The following is a 17,408-nucleotide window of genomic DNA, read 5'->3' as shown; positions in this document are numbered from 1 at the left end:
CTAAGTTCTAGGTCTTAAGTATTTCTGATATGTCTGTCTCCTCTGTTTTCTAGTCCGGACAATCATCTACCGTGATTGAGAACATTCACACTATTATTGCTGCTGCAGCTGTGAAATTTAATTCAGATCAGCTTAATCATTTGTTTGTTCTCATTCAGAAGGTATGTGTTCAGTTGAATTTCCTTACTGTTAAGTTTTCCTAAAGTTTTTAAGCTCTTTTGAGGTTCCCACCAAAATAGCAGTGTTTAAATATCCTTTTGTTTATAATTTTTTTTTGCTTAAGAAGTTTAAAGTTTTTTCTAATTTCTCCGATATGATTGTGAAATAGTTCCTATGTCTTGTCTTTTCTGTTGCACAGAGCTGGGAGACTGAGAGTGATAGAGTAAGACAGAAGCTGTTGAGCCTGATTGGACGAATAGGTCGGGAAGCTCGCTTTGAGACCACTTCTGGAAAGGCAGGAGAATCAAATGGATTTTTCTAGCTACAAATGCTTAAAGCAGTTTTACTTGCATATCCGCGGGCTCATCATAGTGGTATTATCACAGGTGTTAGACGTCCTCTGGGAACTGGCTCATCTTCCAACCCTGCCCAGTAGCCTCATTCAGCAAGCCTTGGAGGAGCACCTGACAATCCTTAGTGATGCATATGCTGTGAAGGAAGCTGTCAAGAGGAGCTACATCATTAAGTGCATAGAAGATATTAAAAGGGTTGGTTTTTATCTTTGGTCAGATTTTTGTTGTAAGAACAACAGTGTTAGACCAGGCCTGGTGGTACATACCTGTAATCCCAGAGGCTCGGGAGGCTGAGGCAGGAGGATCTCGAGTTCAAAGCTAGCCTCAGCAACAGCAAGATGCTAAGCAACTCAGTGAAACCCTGTCTCTAAATAAAATACAAAATAGGGCTGGGGATATGGCTCAGTGCTTGAGTGCCCTTGAGTTCAATCAAGAAGTAAACCTCTCCTCAACCCCACCCCCTCAAAAAAAAAGAGCAACAGTATTGTCTGAGTAATAAGAGCCAAGCAGTCCTATTATGTTAAGTAAATGAAATGTCCTATCTGGAAGCTCTTACCTTAGAATCCAAGATTGGGAAATTGTAGGTGTTACTTTTACCACATCACTTATATTTCTCTTAAAATGAATTTTCAGCCTGGAGAATGGTCAGGTTTGGAAAAAAACAAGAAGGATGGATTCAAGGTAAGAATTTGCAGTTGGAACCAACTGAAAGGTATACTAATCCAATAATCATTTAATAAATTGCATCACAATTTTTATAATGTGTTTTAGTCTTTCTCAGTAATGTTTACATACAGACTTGATATTTATGACCTTTATTATTTTAAAGCATTATTATTATTTAAAGCTCAGTAGTTATTGACTTTAAAGGGAAAAACATTAAGGATTATATTGAAATTACATAGTTTTATATAGTGTTTTTAAAAATCATGACTTTCAACTTAGTTTTTTTCCTCTTAAATTAGACTTAAACATGCACAATTTTAATATGTACCGTTGATTCTAAGTAAGTATCATGCCCATTTTTCTTCCATAAGGGAAAAATGGAGAAACATTCATAGATAAGAGAAAAAGAAGGAGGAGGTTCATTCAGTGCTGGCACATGGTAGTTTTCAGGTGTTTGGTTCAGATGTGTCCCTAAAATAATTTCTTACACAGATAGTCATTAAATGAGTGCCTGGTACTGTTGTTTGATTTTAGAAGGTAGAATTAGATGGTGACTACAAGAGGGACTGGGGCCAGAGAAGCCTTACCCTTCCGGACTCTGGCCTTCTGGCCTCTAGATTGCTGTGAATGTATGGAAAGTGGTTGGAAATGATGGTTAGTGGATAGCACAGTGATGATCATAGCTCTCTTCCAGCTCTAGTCCTTAACTCCAGTCTCTCCTGTAAGAGGAGTAATCACAGTAGCCAGCTCGGTACAATGTGCTTTCTTGGTTGTCGCAGCCCTGATCAGAGCAGTATTGTCTTCCTTCTTAGATCCTCAGATTGCCCAGACCACACTGTGTATGGGGTTGGCAGGAAGGGGGAGATTTCATTTTATTAAAATTTTTTGGTAAAGTACCTAGTGGCTCAGTATTTCAAAAATATTCTTGATTTTCAAAGATATTTCTTTTAAAAATCTGGAATGTTTCTACCTAATTTTCATTGGTATCGTCAGAGATTCTTAGGTCTTGCTAACAAGCTTTGGTGACTTAATGGGGTTTTTTTCACATAAGTTGTACTTGGCCATAAATTTTCGTCTTGAGCATATTGTCAACTCATGTTTTGTGTTTTGACAGTGAAATTTGATCATGTGAATTTTCTGCATATGATCTAGTTTTAGAGCTTTTTAAAAACATTCACAAACTGGAGCTAGTAATGCTGGGGCCATAAGGAATTATTCCTTGAACTCAACAACATTTCTGTCTTTCTACTCAGATAACAATTTAAATGTTTCTAATTTTCTAAGCTCAGTAATGCGAATGATTTAGCAACCTGTCTCCTTAAGATTGAAGAGTTTTCATCTGGTCATTTAAGAAGTTTCGATCCTTCAGTAGTTTTAGTAAAGAGAAAAAGGGTCTCTGTAGAAAGATTATCTTTTCCTCTCAGCAGTAGACATATTTCTTTATATCTGTGAAGGTCAAAGCTGAAGGAACTTTCCCCTCCTTCCAGGGAAATGACTTGAAACCAGAAAAACCTTCCAGATAGCATTCCTCCCTTTCCATAGCTAAGCATTGCCAGCTCTTCCAGTCGTTGCATCGTTGCATCTTTACTGCTTCTCTTTGCAGTCACTTCATTCATATCTGTGGTTTATAACAAAACTCAGAAAGAAACAAAAATTTTTTGGATTTATTTTGAGAGATTGGAAAGGAATATTCTTCCTTTTTTATTTCCCCGCTGGTCCCAGCAAATAAATTCTGGTGTACCATTATTCCCTTCCAGATAATAGCTTGCATTTTTACATAGCACTTGTCAGTTTACTAAGTGCTTTCACAGATACTCTCTGAAAGTACACATTGCTGAAGGGGGACAGTGGGAAGATCAAAGCCCCCTGGATATGGCTCCAGGCAGGGGGGTGAATTATTTACTGCCACTAAAGGTGTTTTTCTATGCTATGCCCTTTCCTGCCAGGCAGCAAGGTGGGCTGACTGGGGATTATGTCTCCCTGCCAGGCTACACAGAAACTAAGCAAAGGGTAAGACAAGATCACCCACTTCTTACTCCCCTCCCACCCTGAGCTACCTCTATTCCCCCAACTGATTCCCCTTCCCTCTGCTTTTGACACTCTTAAAATTCCCAAGTTCCACTGTTGTGTTCAGAAATTCTGACCTTTATTTCTTAACTTTGTTTCTATAGATTCTGCCAGGGTACCCTTGGCTCCCTTGGTCCTCTTTTCTTTCCTTTGCTTCTTTTATACCTTCCACTGTTCATCCCAACCCTTTCCCGCTTATTTCACTTCTTTTTTCCTTCAATTAAATTTTTTTAAATGTACTCATAAAAAAATACTAAACAAAAAATTATTTTTACTCAATTAGTTGTGTTGGATAGTCTTTAAGATATTATCTTTAGCTATGCCCTTTATGCTATGCCCTTTCTTGCCAGGCAGACTTTCAGTAAATATCAGTTCCCTTCCTCCTACTACTTCCCCTTCACGCTATCAGGAGACTCAAAGCCTCACTTATACAGGTTGAATATCCCTTATCTGAAATCCTGGGACCAGAGTATTTCAGATTTCAGAGGTTTTGGATGTTAGATTGTTTGAATAGACTTTACTGGTTGAGCATCCCTAATCCAAAATTCTGAAATCTGAACTGTTCTATAATAAGAAACTTTTGAGAACAATGTTGGCACTCAAAAATTTTTAACTTTGGTGGCCAGATTTTTAAATTAGGGTCACTCAACCTGTACATAATTGAGTTCCCTCTGCTTGCCAAAGCACACAACAGAAAATAAAAGTAGTAAGGTGTCCTCAGTACAAAGAGTCTCACAGTGATATGGTTAGTAGAGGAGGAAGTATGTTTAAAAAGTTTTCTCCCATGCAAAATTTTTTGCTTTGGTTCTAGATAAAAGGTTTTCTGGAAAAACAAGATGGGCAAGGAAGTGGGGGATGTTTAGTTTAGAAGAGAGAACTCAAAAAATATGAAAACTTTCATAAGAGGATCATTACAGAGAAGCTTGAATTGTTTTACTTTTTATGTCTCCTGAGGAGTTGTATGGAGACACGTGTTAGTGTGGTAGATCAGAGAACTTTCTTGTGAGAAGAGTCTGAAAACAGAATGTACTGCCCTCTGAGGTAGTGATTCTTATCACTGGAAATACTGAGACTAGTAATTCATTTAATAAATGAATAAAGAAAATTTAGATACAGATTTGCAGGCCATGCCTGTTGACCTCTAAGGCTTCATGTGACATTAAGAATCTAATCAGGACATCCCATTAACTTTTCCTTATGAAGCCTCAACTCCAGAACATTATCAGCTATATTCATTTTATTTGTTTATCAGTCTTAGCAACTGGAGAAGGGTAATTTAAGTTTTTCCTGCAACTTGGCAATATAATGTTATAACGGAATGGAATCAATATCATATTTTCTGATTGCTAAACTTTAGAAACTATATCAGAAATAATTCTTAAATTCCAATTTAATATGATTTATTTTAATCTTATTGTATGATGAATTACCTTCAACAGGTAATTGTCCATGTCAAATATAAGTATTCTGACCACCCTTGACTTAACTGGTCATGATAATTTTTAATACATCTGCTTATTGCGAAAGGGCTCGTATTTATGTCCTAATTTTCATAATTCTTTTGGAAGGTACCAGTTTGGACATAAGCCTTAAAGTTTTGATTGTTTTATTGTTCTGCAACTTTTTTTAAAAAACAGAAATATTCTAGCTGGTCTTGCAAGTAGTCAGCCTTTAATATCTACCATTTCTGTGATTCTAAGATGCCAGTGATTGTACCCTGTATCACAGAAATAAGTTGTTTTTACAGAGAAGAGAAAAAGAAATTGTACATTTACCAGTCATTGTTTAGATTCACCATCCCAGGTTGAGTCTAAGTCTGCTTTTGAGCAGTTAGGTAGAGCTTCACCAGGGCACACTGCTTGTCATTATCTATAGTAATGCTCTGAACTACTCTGAAATTTTTTAGATTGACTGTATAATTTTTGAGGCATGTTGAAGAATATGGAGTTTTGTATGCTTGTCCTCATTCATAAAACTCAAGCGGTTTTTTCCTGTTACCAAGTGATGAATACTACAAGTTACACGGCTTCTTTTGAATTAAGGTGCAACTTAAGACAGAGACATTTAGTGATGAGCCCTTCACAGTGTTTGAGTCTATCACATCAGCTTCTGCTTTGAAAAATACTTTAATCTAAGACCACTGAAAGTTTTCTTTGCTTTTAATTGCATTTATGACCACAACAAGATAGTCAGTGCTCTATCATAGTGTTATGTTTTTAATAACATTTAAGTAATAATTTAGTGATCCAGATTTAAGTTAGAACCATCCTTGTTCAGTAGTACATATACCAAGGAACAATTGAACTCAAATGATAGGTAGATGAACAAATACCTTATGTATACTCAGGGAAGGGCAGTTGTAGGAAAATTTGCACCCATGTTCATTGATTAGTAAGATTTCTTTTCACAGAATTGTGAGAAATATCAGTTACAGAAATGTTTAAATTTATGAAACCTGTGTCTTAGAATCCAGAAAATATGGTATTTGCTGATTGATTAGCTAATCTCTATGAAGCAAGGAAAATAGTATTGTTTTGGCAATAGCTTGCCCACATTTACATGTTCAGTAGTAAGCTGCTTTTCTGCCAGACAAAACAAGTATTTCTCCTCCCCAAATGGGGTCTTCATTTTTCAGAAAGACTCGATAAAACAAGAGTGATTTAAAATAAAAATATCAGCCTTTTAAATAAATGTTGAAGACTTAAGCTTTAATCAGTTTTTTGGTTAGTAGTCAGTTGATTAAAAGTGTTTAATCTGATATTTTTTTCATATTTTATAATGAAATTTCAGTTCAAAGATGTTTATTAAAAACCAATTATCTTCTTAAAGAGTGCATAGTGAACATCAAACTTTTCAGATCTATACTCTGAAGATCTGGATTGTCATGTGCTAGTTTCAGAATTAATAAATTTGAAAATATTTTGAAAAATATAAATTACAGTCTGAGTAAAGTATCTGTAATAATTAATAAAAATAGTAATTGGGAGAGGGAAGGGGGAGTGTGGGGGATTGAGCCTAGGGCTTCACATATAACAAACACAGGCTCTACCTCTGGGCTATGCCCCCAGCCCCTTATTAATAAAATTAGAATGACCTCACAAAGTGGTTTTAACTAGGAGATATAAACAGATCATATTTTCTTCAATATTTAGACGATTGTCAGTTTGTTGAACAGATCATTGGTATCTTAATCATATAACTAAAGAAAGCCACTTTTTTATTCCATCTTACTTGCCAGCCAGTTCAACATTAAGCTGTTGCCATCAATTTATTTTATTGTGTCAACATGTCTTAGCAGCCCTGTGCTACTTAATCTATCCTCTGAAGTTGCTAATTCCTTGTTGTCTGTTTTTTGCTGATGTACCCCTATACATTCACTGTCACTTCACATCCACTCCTGTTTGCAGTTCTTGGCTTTAGGAGATTGCATGCAGAATAAGAAGTTGAAGATTGAATTATGAGTGCATGGAGATAAGCTATAAATGAACAACATGAAGATGAAATTATAGAATGTGTGACAATAAAACCTAATTGACTTGCAGATTTTTTATAGCTAATAAATTAATCTGCCATTAATTTCTAAATTTAATTAATACAACTTCTTTTTAACTCTAGTCATCTCAGCTTAATAATCCCCAGTTTGTTTGGGTGGTACCAGCTTTGCGTCAGCTCCATGAAATCACCCGCTCATTCATAAAACAAACCTACCAAAAGCAAGACAAGGTAAGAATGTAGCTGTTTTTATTATTGCACAGTTACTCGCTTAACCATTTATAATAACAAAACAGGGCCAAAACTATTGAATTGATAGTTATAGTGTATTTGATTTATAATCCTGAGTTTAAACATCATCTACCTGTTTTTTGATGTAATAACTGCTTTCCTTTTTATTTGCTTAACTCATTGAAATAAACCTCCTTTTTAAAGTCATGGAAATTTGAAAAAATTTGCAGATTTGTTTTATCATGCAAAAAGATTAGTTTGCCTAAGGAGCTAGTTTCGTTAATATAACAGAATATGGAAGAAAGCTCTGGAAAAGTGTACAGAAAGTAAATAGCTCTTTTTAAAAATTTTTCCTTTATCTTTTAAAATAAATAAATCTTTGGGTGCAAAAAAATTAGTAGGCTAGTTTATCAGCTCCTTAGTAAATATACATAACTAGATTGGTTTTATTTACTGTTAAATAGGAAATTTAAGTGAAGAAATCCTTGTGTTTGCTTTCACCTAGGACTGCATCCTAAAATAGAAGTTGTGCTTAAAACCAACAAAATAACCACAGATTCTCAAACCACTTTTCTTTTTGTTGTTTTTTGCCAAGAGTATTATTCAAGACTTGAAGAAAAATTTTGAAATTGTAAAATTGGTCACGGGAAGTTTGATAGCGTGCCATCGACTTGCGGCAGCTGTGGCTGGGCCTGGAGGTCTAACTGGTTTGACCCTAGTGGATGGTCGATACACTTACCGGGAGGTATCAGGCACTGTGTTTTTATTTCATGATTTACCACACTCATTTGGCCTTTTTCTACTTTTTATAAAAGTAATGTTGGGTGTAACTTTAAAGGGGTAGCATGAGCTGTATTGATTATGATTCAGCAGTTTTCTGTCCTGAATACAGTAATTTCAAAATTAAGTTTAGAAGGATGATATTTGTAAGTTAATTTTTCAGTAAATTGCCCAAGATTTACACAATGTTTTTGCCTAAAAAATTAGACAAAAATCTTAATTTGCCAGTTGTGAGATTGTGGTGCTTTACATTGATATTATTGAAATGATATTTTATTGACATCCAAAGTCAACTAAAATTGTAACAGACTTGAGGTAGCTTCCATTATGTTGAGCTGTCAATTGGTAAACAGATTTCTCACATTCTCTTTGCCCTAAAATTACATTAAGAAAAAGTTAAGTAAACCCGATTTATAAAGTTTAACGTTTTGTTTTAATGTTTCTTTTAGGTATAGATGCCTGGAATTAACTGGTTAACATTATTTCTTTTTGCAGTATTTGGAGGCACATCTGAAATTTCTGGCATTTTTCTTGCAAGAAGCTACCCTGTATTTGGGTTGGAATCGTGCCAAGGAAATCTGGGAGTGTCTTGTGACTGGCCAAGATGTTTGTGAATTAGATAGAGAGGTAAGAAGATGCTGTATGGACAACACATGGCAGAAATATTTAAATGTTGCACTCTTTTGTGTCCGACATTTTTTTGTGTCTCAAGTCTTTAATTTCGAAACACTTTAAACTTACATAGGCATTAACTATATAGGCTAGGAATTTAAGTACTGAAAAAAATAAGTGCATGAATTTTTTGATGATTTTGATACCATTTTGGTTAAAATACCAAATTCAAGTCAATACAGATAAAGAATTCCAGGTATATTTTAGTTTGTTATCCTCTCCCATGAAATTAATTTTAAGTTACTACTAGAAAACTTTGAGTTCCTTAAAATGATATCATACTCTCAGAAATACTTAAGAAAGAATCAGTGCCTGGGCGGATGTTTGAAGCTATAATTAAACAGCCAAAAAAGGTTAAATCTGAAACAGAACACTTTGACATTTGCTAACAATGAATCTCAGTTTCTTCATCTCATTTTATAGAACAGTATTAGCTACTACTTAGGATTGCTGAAAGGACTAAGTGAGCCAGGGCCTGGCACACAGCAAGCTTAATACATGTTGATGGGAAAACCTAGATGAAAAATTCAGTGAAAAGTATGAGTGTGTGTATTTTGCTCATATGTTAGTTTGCTTCATTTAGTTTCAGAGTTCTAAACATTTCAGTTTTGAGTGACATCTTGGTAGTTACATGAATTTTTGAATCATTACGAATAATGTCTGTTTACCTTTCTCATTGCACAGCATGTATCGTTAGTTATAGGGCATTATCTGTCTTAATCCACAGATGTGCTTTGAGTGGTTTACAAAAGGGCAGCATGATCTCGAGAGTGATGTTCAGCAGCAGCTCTTCAAGGAGAAAATTCTGAAACTGGAGTCATATGAAATCACTATGAATGGTAGATAATTACTTCACATTATTTGTTTTACTTCTTTAGAGGAAGAAATTTTATCCTTCCCTCTCCCATAAGCCTGTTAATCAGAAGCAACTAGCCAGTCTGGTATATCCTTTTAGAATTTCCCTTGTGCATATTTAGATAGATGCAGATAAACTTCTTTTTACATAAATAGTATCTTATGATTAATTTTTATATTATATGGCCTGATAGACCATATTGCCAGATTGTTTTTTGAAATTTCTTATTGCAAAAAGATTCATTAAGGTAAAAACTTTTCAAAGTTAGAGCTCCTTTCTTTTGTTTCTTTTTGTATTTTTAAAAGGGTGTGACCTTTACTACTTTATAATTCCTGAATGTTTTCATATCCTCAAAAAGAAACCCAGCACCTTTTCATTTCCTACCTTGCATTATTCTCTAATCTCTTTACTTTCTTTATGGATTAGCCTAATCTGGCGATTTAAAATGGAATCATACCACATGTGACCATCTGGCTTCTTTCATTATATGAAAGTCTATGTTTTCAGGGCTTACCTACCTTGTATCATGTATTTCACTGAACACATGCCATATTTTGTTTATCCATTTACCAGCTGGTGGACCTTTTTGTTACTTCTTTGGGCTATTATGAGAAATACTGCTATAAACATTCAAATTGCTTTGATATCTCATTAGCCTTTGAGGAACGGCCGGATTCTTTTACAAAGTAGTTGTTCCATTTCATAATCCCACCAGCTACGAGTTCCAGTTTGTCCACATATCACCAATAATGGTTAATGTCTGCATTTTCTTTTCTTTTTTAAGCCATCCTGGTAGATGTAAAGTAGTATCTTTTAAAGTTTTGAATTGATTTTCCCTGAAGACTCATGATATCAAGCATCTATTCATGTGTTTATTGGCAATTTCTGAATATTCTCTGAAGAATTATCTATTCTAATGTGTTTTCTTCCTTTTTTCTTTTTTTCCTCCCCTCTTATGATGTCGGGGACAGAACACAGAACTTCATGCATGCTGCCTCCCCAGTCCTTTTTATTTTATTTTGAGACAGGGTCTTGCTAAGTTTCTAAGGCTGTCCTTGAACTTGCAACTCTACTGCCTAAGTCTCCTGAATAGGTGGTCTTAAAGGCATGTGCCACCCTGCCCAGCCTTGCCCATTTTTAAGTTGGGTTATATGTCTTTTTATTGTTAGTTGTAAAAGTTCTTTATATAGTATGGATACTAGCTCCTTATAAGATAAATAATTTGCAAATATTTCCTCTTATTCTGATTTTTTTTCATTTTCTTGATAGGATAATTTGAAGCACAAAAGATTTTTATTTTGATTGAAGTCCAACTTACCTGAATAATATTTTAGAGCTTGTGCTTTTTGTTTTTTTAAGTTTTATTTATTTATTTACTTACTTTTTTATTTGTTTTTGAGATGGGATCTTGCTGTGTTCCCAGGCTGGTCTCAAAATTTCTGAATTAAAGCTCTCCTCTGGCCACTGTACTACCACTACTTGTGCTTTTGATGCCATATCTAAGAAACCATTGTCAAGAGTTTTGTGGTTTTAGCTCTTAATGTACTTTCAATGTTTTCCTTAACAGTGCATGACTTTATCTGACATTCTATTATTTCAGGTTTTAATTTATTTAAGACTTTTTTTGAAAATGTGAATCTCTGTGATCATCGATTAAAAAGACAAGGAGCTCAGTTGGTAAGTAAATTATTCTCAGATCAAATATAGATCATTTGAATTATCTAGTATAATAAGTTGTTGAGGCTGGCTTCAAACTTGTGATCCTCCTGCCTCAGTCTCCCAGGTACCTAGAATTACAGGCATGTGCCACTACACCCAATAAATTATGTGTTCTAATTGAAAGAACACATGGATTTAAAAAAAAAAAAAATCTTGATTGCTGACTTGGGCATTAATGGCAGAGCCTCTCTTCAAGAGTGCTGGAGGTCACTGCTCAACTTCTCACATCACTGTCTTGGCTTCTTGCTGACTGGGGGGCTGCTGTGGCTAGAAGAATGTGGAGGAGGGAATAGCTCCATCTGGGCTTCCAGCTCTTCGGATTCAGTAATTACATGTCCCTTAAAAAAAGTAATGAAATCATCAGTCTTGGAATCTCAATGGCAGAGATTGGGTAAAAAATTTAGTAATATACAACAAAGCAGGAAAATGGGGTTGTATGCAATGTATACAGCTTTTGTTTATGTTTACACATGCCGCTTTACAAAGAAAGGTTAAGAACTAGCTCTTTTTCTAAGTCTCTCATTCAGGTCCTGACTTTCTGGGGTGGTAGGAATATTGGTAAGATCTTGTAAGTCTTCACTCTGCTATTTGTAACTGAGCTTTGGCAAGACCATATCTAGCCCCAAGATTAAATAACTGCTTCTAGCTTGACTCCATTTTCTTTTGAAGAAAAGCTCATGATAATGGTGCCTTATCTCACTCCTGTGCTGTGATTGTGGGGAGAAGAATCTCCATGCCTATCCTAGTTCCCATGGAGGTTGCCTAGTGCTTCTGTGGTTGATTGCTTTTTTATTTTAAAGTTCCATATCAGGGGGCTGGGGTTGTGGCTCAGTGATAGAGTGCTCACCTAGACATGGGTTCAGTCCTCAGCACACACATAAAAATAAATAAATAAAATAAAGGTATTGACAACTACAACTAAAAAATAAATATTAAAAAAAAGTTCCATATCAGTACAATAGTGGTTTCCTATATAGATGGCTTTTTATGTCCTCATTTCATATTGAACTAAAGAGGTGAAGACTCATTATGTAATATAAAATACTTACTGTAATTTTGTGATCCTGGTGTGCTGTGTAATTCAATTTATATATAATTTTAATTTTCTTTTGAACAGTATGTAGAAAAGCTGGAATTGATAGGAATGGATTTCATTTGGAAAATAGCCATGGAATCACCTGATGAAGAAATTGCTAATGAAGCGATTCAGTTAATCATAAACTATAGTTATATTAATCTAAATCCTAGGTTAAAGAAGGTAAGTATCTAAGGAAAGAAACTACTTATACACAAAAAGGCAGAAAATTATATATATATTTTACTGATAACTTGTGATCTTTGGCATATCCCCAGATTGGCTTATTTGTTTTGATATTATATCCTGAATAGTTACTAAAACTCAGTTTCAAAGCCTAACCTTAATTTCCATTTACCTTTTACTTTCAGGATTCAGTGTCTTTACATAAGAAATTTATTGCTGACTGCTACACTAGATTAGAGGTGAGTAACAACTTTCACTTAACCTGTCTTTGAAGGGAATACTTTTTTCCTATTTTTTTAATTTTATATTTTAAGATAACGCATAATAGTGATGTTTGTGGCTAGACCTATTGGTGAATTTATGAAGAGTACTAGATTGTGGCATAGGGAACAGACATTTGCCATGTTGCCCCCAGTATAGAAATAAATTTCATAGGAAATCTTCCTTTCTCCTTCCACCACCTGTATTCCCCACTCTACCCACCCTCCTCCTGGGTATAGGAACTATGTTCAGTAAACAGGTCTGTACATTCCACATTTCTAGCAGTATTTTTCTCTTTTTTTCTCTCCAGGAATTTTATGTAAGCATTTGTTTCCTTTCCTGTTCTTTTCCATGTTTCATGTAATTTATACAACAAATGCTCTTAAGGACCACAGCAGGATACTCAGTAGTAGGTGGAAGTGGTTGTCTTTGTTCATCAGAAACCTGCTGTTTAATATTATCTCCTGTATATTTCCAATGCCCTTTTTCTAGCATGATGGTTAAAGCATTGAACTGAACATTCATTTTCAGTTGAAATTTGTGCTACAATTTTTTCTCATAAAGAGTATCCCAAAAGCATAAAATGCTTCTGACTAAATATCAGTAAGTTCATCTCAATGACATATATGTGCTAGAATCTCTGTAATATTTCCTAAATTATGGCTTCATTCAAATATGTCATCATAATAAAACTTCAAGTTTTGTAAGGTGCCAGGTAAGTGTTAACATATATAGAGCAGTAGTTCTCAGCTGGGTCTTACTTTCTCTTTCAGGGGTCATTTGGTGATGACTATAAGACATTTTATTTTTTAGTTGTAGATGGACACAATATCTTTATTTATTTATTTTTATGCAGTGCTGAGAATCGAACCCAGGGCCTCATACATGTGAATTAGGTGCTCTACCACTGAGCTATGGCCCCAGTCCCAACTATAAGACATTTTGATTGTCACAACTAGAAGGGGACCCGCTAGTACTTAGTGAGTGAAGGCCAGGGATCCTGCTAAACATCGTGCAGTACCCAGGACAGCCTTTTGCAACAACAAAAAAGTTGTCCAGCCCAATATGTCAGTTGAGTCCAGGTTGAGAAATACAGAATGATTGTTTCATATTTTATAGGCAGCCAGTTCAGCACTTGGTGGCCCCACTCTAACACATGCTGTGACCAGAGCAACAAAAATGCTTACAGCAACTGCTATGCCAACTGTAGCCACATCAGTTCAGTCTCCATATAGGTAAGTGATTAGAGTGTGTATTAGTTTTTTTAAAAGTTGATCTTTTTTTTTCCCTCCTGTGAACATCTCTTAATTACTGATTCCTTATTTTGTCTTAAATTTGGTAATCAGTCATATCCTGAAGAATTATATGTTCCCTGTCAAATCTCTCAAAATCTGGTTTCACAGATCTATAGGTCATCACCGGAACCACCCAAACATTGCTCTGCCCCTCTTTTTACCTTATGGACAAGTTCTCTTGTTACTGGTTTTGATTTATTTTATGACACTTTTATTCTGTGTAATGTGAATAACCAACTCTTTCGGATGGAAAAAAGATATATTCATTATACAAAGAGTACTTTTTTTTTTGAGTTTGAAATATCCCCTTCTTATGTAGCTTTTCTCCTTGGATAGTCATATCCATGGTGTTAATAAGTTAAGCAAAATGAAGTGGAAGATGGTGATTAACTAAAACCATGTATTATAATATAATCACAGTAAAATACTGTTTACCCAATATTGTTTTTTGAAATGATTTTTAGTGAGAACTTTATCCCCAAATGTTTGTTTAAACTGATCCAACATTGTCTCTTATTCACATTGATGTTTTCAGATAATTATCAGTGAAATCTGAATTTAGCGTTTGCTGAAGTTCTCCAGAATAGTAAGGAGAGACAACTCATGTTTAAGAACATTAGAATGAAGTAACTAAGATAACTTTTGTGGAATTTTATGAGCTTTTTATTACTGATAAGCAGCTCCAAATCATTGATTCCAGGAAGACTTGGCGGCCACTCACTCTGCTGCCCTCTGGTGATGGGTACTCAGATAACTCCTCTCTACTCCCAGAACAAAAGCAGCTTTTATTACTTTTTTTGTAATAAACAAATTAACATTTGTTTTTATTCACTATTGAGGATGTTGCTTTACTTTTCAGAGCCTTACTTTAAAGAGGGAATCAATGCAAGGTTCTTGTCCATATTCCTTGCGAAAATGAGTTGTGTACTGTGTAGCTGTACTTTATTAATATGAAGGAAGCAGATTAAGACTCTGTCCCCTCAGACTTGATTTTTAAGTGACTGATGTGACTACACATTCAGTTCATGATAGGAACAGTGATGTTTTTCTCATCTCAGAAGTATATCTCAAATAGGCTTATTAAGAATTTCTTATTACATATTTGTTAAATGTAGTCTATCTCTGTTATTCAGTTCTGTACCAATTCATCCCTCAGGTAAATCATTTATGAGCTGTTGAATTGGGATTTCCAAACTATCACTTCTCTAAATGAATGTACTTTTTTGGTTTTTTTCTTTTTATTAAAAGTGCTTTTTATTCTAGATCACTTATATTTGACTGACTACAGAGAAAAACCACATGATTATTTTTAAATTTTTATTGTAAATTTTGAGTAAGATTATATAATTTCACAGTTGTAATTGACCCAGAACATTGTAGTTTATCTCATTTTACTAGTTTTGAGAAAAATTTTATATCTGTAATTATTCCGTATTGGTAATCAGTATGTCAGTACAATTGTTGGAAAATGGAAATACCTCTTATCTGTTTTCAGAAAATGAACCTATTTGAAATACCTAGAATTTCATCTAAGAGCTCTTGAATTTTTATTTCTTTCTCTCTGTTTTTTTGGTACCAGGGATTGAACTCATGGGCACTTGACCACTGAGCCACATCCCCAGCCCTATTTTGTATTTTATTTAGAGACAGGGTCCAACTGAGGTGCTATGCACTTCGCTTTTGCTGAGGCTGACTTTGAGCTTGCAATCCCCCTGCCTCGGCCTCCTGAATCTCTGGGATTACAGGCATGCACCATCATGCCCAGTGAATTATTTTTTAATATGTGTAGTGTTCTCTAAGTATGACACTGTGACTATATAAGCTGTTGAATATTGTGAGCCTGTTATTTCAAATGATGAGTAAAATTGTGTAAGTCTTCAACCAGAGGGTACCTCAGATTTCACTTTTTTTTTTTTTTTTTTTTCATTTTGCTCTTTGTTACCTCTGGGTTTTATTCTTTGGCTTTATTAATGCACTATAATTATACAGAAATTTGAAATTCATTGTTGTATATTTGCACATGCAGATAATATACTGGTAATTTGGTCAGTTTCATTCTCCAGTACTTCTCTTTTCCTCTGTTCCTCCCTCTCCCTGGTTTCCTTTTCTACTCTACTGGTCTCCCTTCTATTTTCCTAAGCTCCCTCCACTCTTTTTTCCTCATTAGCTTTCACATATGAGAGAATACATGACCCTTAACTTTTTGAGTTTGGCTCATTTTGCTTAAAGTAATGCTCTCAAGTTCCATCCATTTTTCCACAAATGACAGGATTTTATTCTTCCTGATGGTCGAATAAAACTCTACTGTGTTTTCTTTATCCATTTATATTTTCTTTATTCATCCATGATGGACATCTAGACTGGTTTCATGATTTGACTATTATGAATTGTGCTATTATAAACACAGATATGCACGTATCAGATTTTATTTTCATATAGCTTTTATTTATGATTACTTGTTTGCATTTGTTTTGTAATTTTCAGGCAGTTTATATCAGATTCCATATGTTTACAGAATTTTGTGCCATATTTTAGTTGTAAGATTATGAAAGTCAAACTCTCTGAATGTTCATTCTTGGTGGGTTGATGGACAAATAGACCCGGGGACCCAGATCCTCTATTTTTGAAACAACTGTTTTAAAAGAGAAAAAGAAATGTGGGGAGGGGCATACTTCTCCTCCCTTATTCCATCTTGGCACTTCAGCTGTGAGCTGGTTTGAACCATTGGGTAAAAAGGTTTTATCTTGGCAGATTTCAGTCTTTGTCCAGTAAGTGAGACTCTGGTTGTGGTTTTGGTGAAACAGATTAGAACTGAGCTCAGAATCAGTAATTCATTTCAAATATGTGTAATTTTTTTTTTTTTTTTTTTTAACCATAGATCCACTAAACTTGTAATAATTGAGAGATTGCTGCTTCTGGCAGAACGCTATGTGATCACTATTGAGGTATGCCTTTCTTTTTTTAAAGCAACTTTATTTTATTATCATACTAATTGTGTAGGTATATATTTTTGACATGTTTAATAGTGGCACAGTGCATCTGACTTGTTTGACTTATGTCTTATTCAAGGATTTTTACTCTGTTCCACGAACTATTCTACCTCATGGTGCCTCATTTCATGGACATCTTTTAACTCTTAATGTTACCTATGAGTCTACCAAAGATACCTTCACTATAGAGGTGGGTTTATATTAAGCTCTGTAGCCAGTTTTATATCTTGTTACTTTCATAAGATTACTGTTAATGGAGATAGCTGCATGAATGATGATTCTCAAACCTGTTTGATAAACAAATTTAGAATAAAGGCCTGAAAGGAAAGGAAACCATGGGGTACAAGCAGATATATAAATAAATATATAATATAATGGCAGGTGGTGGTGGGTATTATAAAGAGTAAATAAAAATAAAGCAGGATAAGGTTGGTGGAACTCTGGTGGTAATGTGCATAAGCCATTTTAGATAAAGATGGGCGAGGAAGGTCTTTCTGAGGTAGTGTTATTTAAAGACTTGAACAGAGCAATAAAGTGAATGATATTTGCTTGAAAAAATATTCCAGGCAAAGGGAGCAGCAGGTACCAAGTTGGGTATGGTGACTG

At 34.8% G+C, this 17,408-nt stretch overlaps 1 protein-coding gene across 4 annotated transcripts in view; it reads left to right on the top strand.

Moving 5' to 3' along the window:
- Positions 1–17,408, top strand: part of Usp24 (ubiquitin specific peptidase 24) — a 134,270-nt gene that overhangs the window by 46,731 nt on the left and 70,131 nt on the right. For 3 of the 4 annotated variants that reach the window (XM_058581498.1, XM_058581499.1, XM_058581497.1), the window contains exons 13-27: positions 54–161; positions 359–454; positions 546–707; positions 1,146–1,193; positions 3,129–3,188; positions 6,861–6,968; positions 7,564–7,713; positions 8,244–8,375; positions 9,148–9,259; positions 10,877–10,953; positions 12,113–12,253; positions 12,442–12,495; positions 13,637–13,752; positions 16,691–16,757; positions 16,882–16,992. In XM_058581498.1, the coding sequence (XP_058437481.1) occupies positions 54–161; positions 359–454; positions 546–707; positions 1,146–1,193; positions 3,129–3,188; positions 6,861–6,968; positions 7,564–7,713; positions 8,244–8,375; positions 9,148–9,259; positions 10,877–10,953; positions 12,113–12,253; positions 12,442–12,495; positions 13,637–13,752; positions 16,691–16,757; positions 16,882–16,992 (1,542 nt within the window). The remainder of the gene's footprint in view (positions 1–53; positions 162–358; positions 455–545; positions 708–1,145; positions 1,194–3,128; positions 3,189–6,860; positions 6,969–7,563; positions 7,714–8,243; positions 8,376–9,147; positions 9,260–10,876; positions 10,954–12,112; positions 12,254–12,441; positions 12,496–13,636; positions 13,753–16,690; positions 16,758–16,881; positions 16,993–17,408) is intronic. The other variant, XM_046451068.2, reaches the window with a different exon arrangement.

Source organism: Marmota monax, unplaced genomic scaffold, assembly GCF_021218885.2.
Source record: "Marmota monax isolate L192 unplaced genomic scaffold, Marmota_monax_Labrador192_F-V1.1 WCK01_AAM20220418_F8-fsc00023, whole genome shotgun sequence".
Classification (NCBI taxonomy): Eukaryota; Metazoa; Chordata; class Mammalia; order Rodentia; family Sciuridae; genus Marmota; species Marmota monax.
Note: the sequence above shows the minus strand (reverse complement) of the source record. Positions and strands in the feature narration are given on the sequence as shown.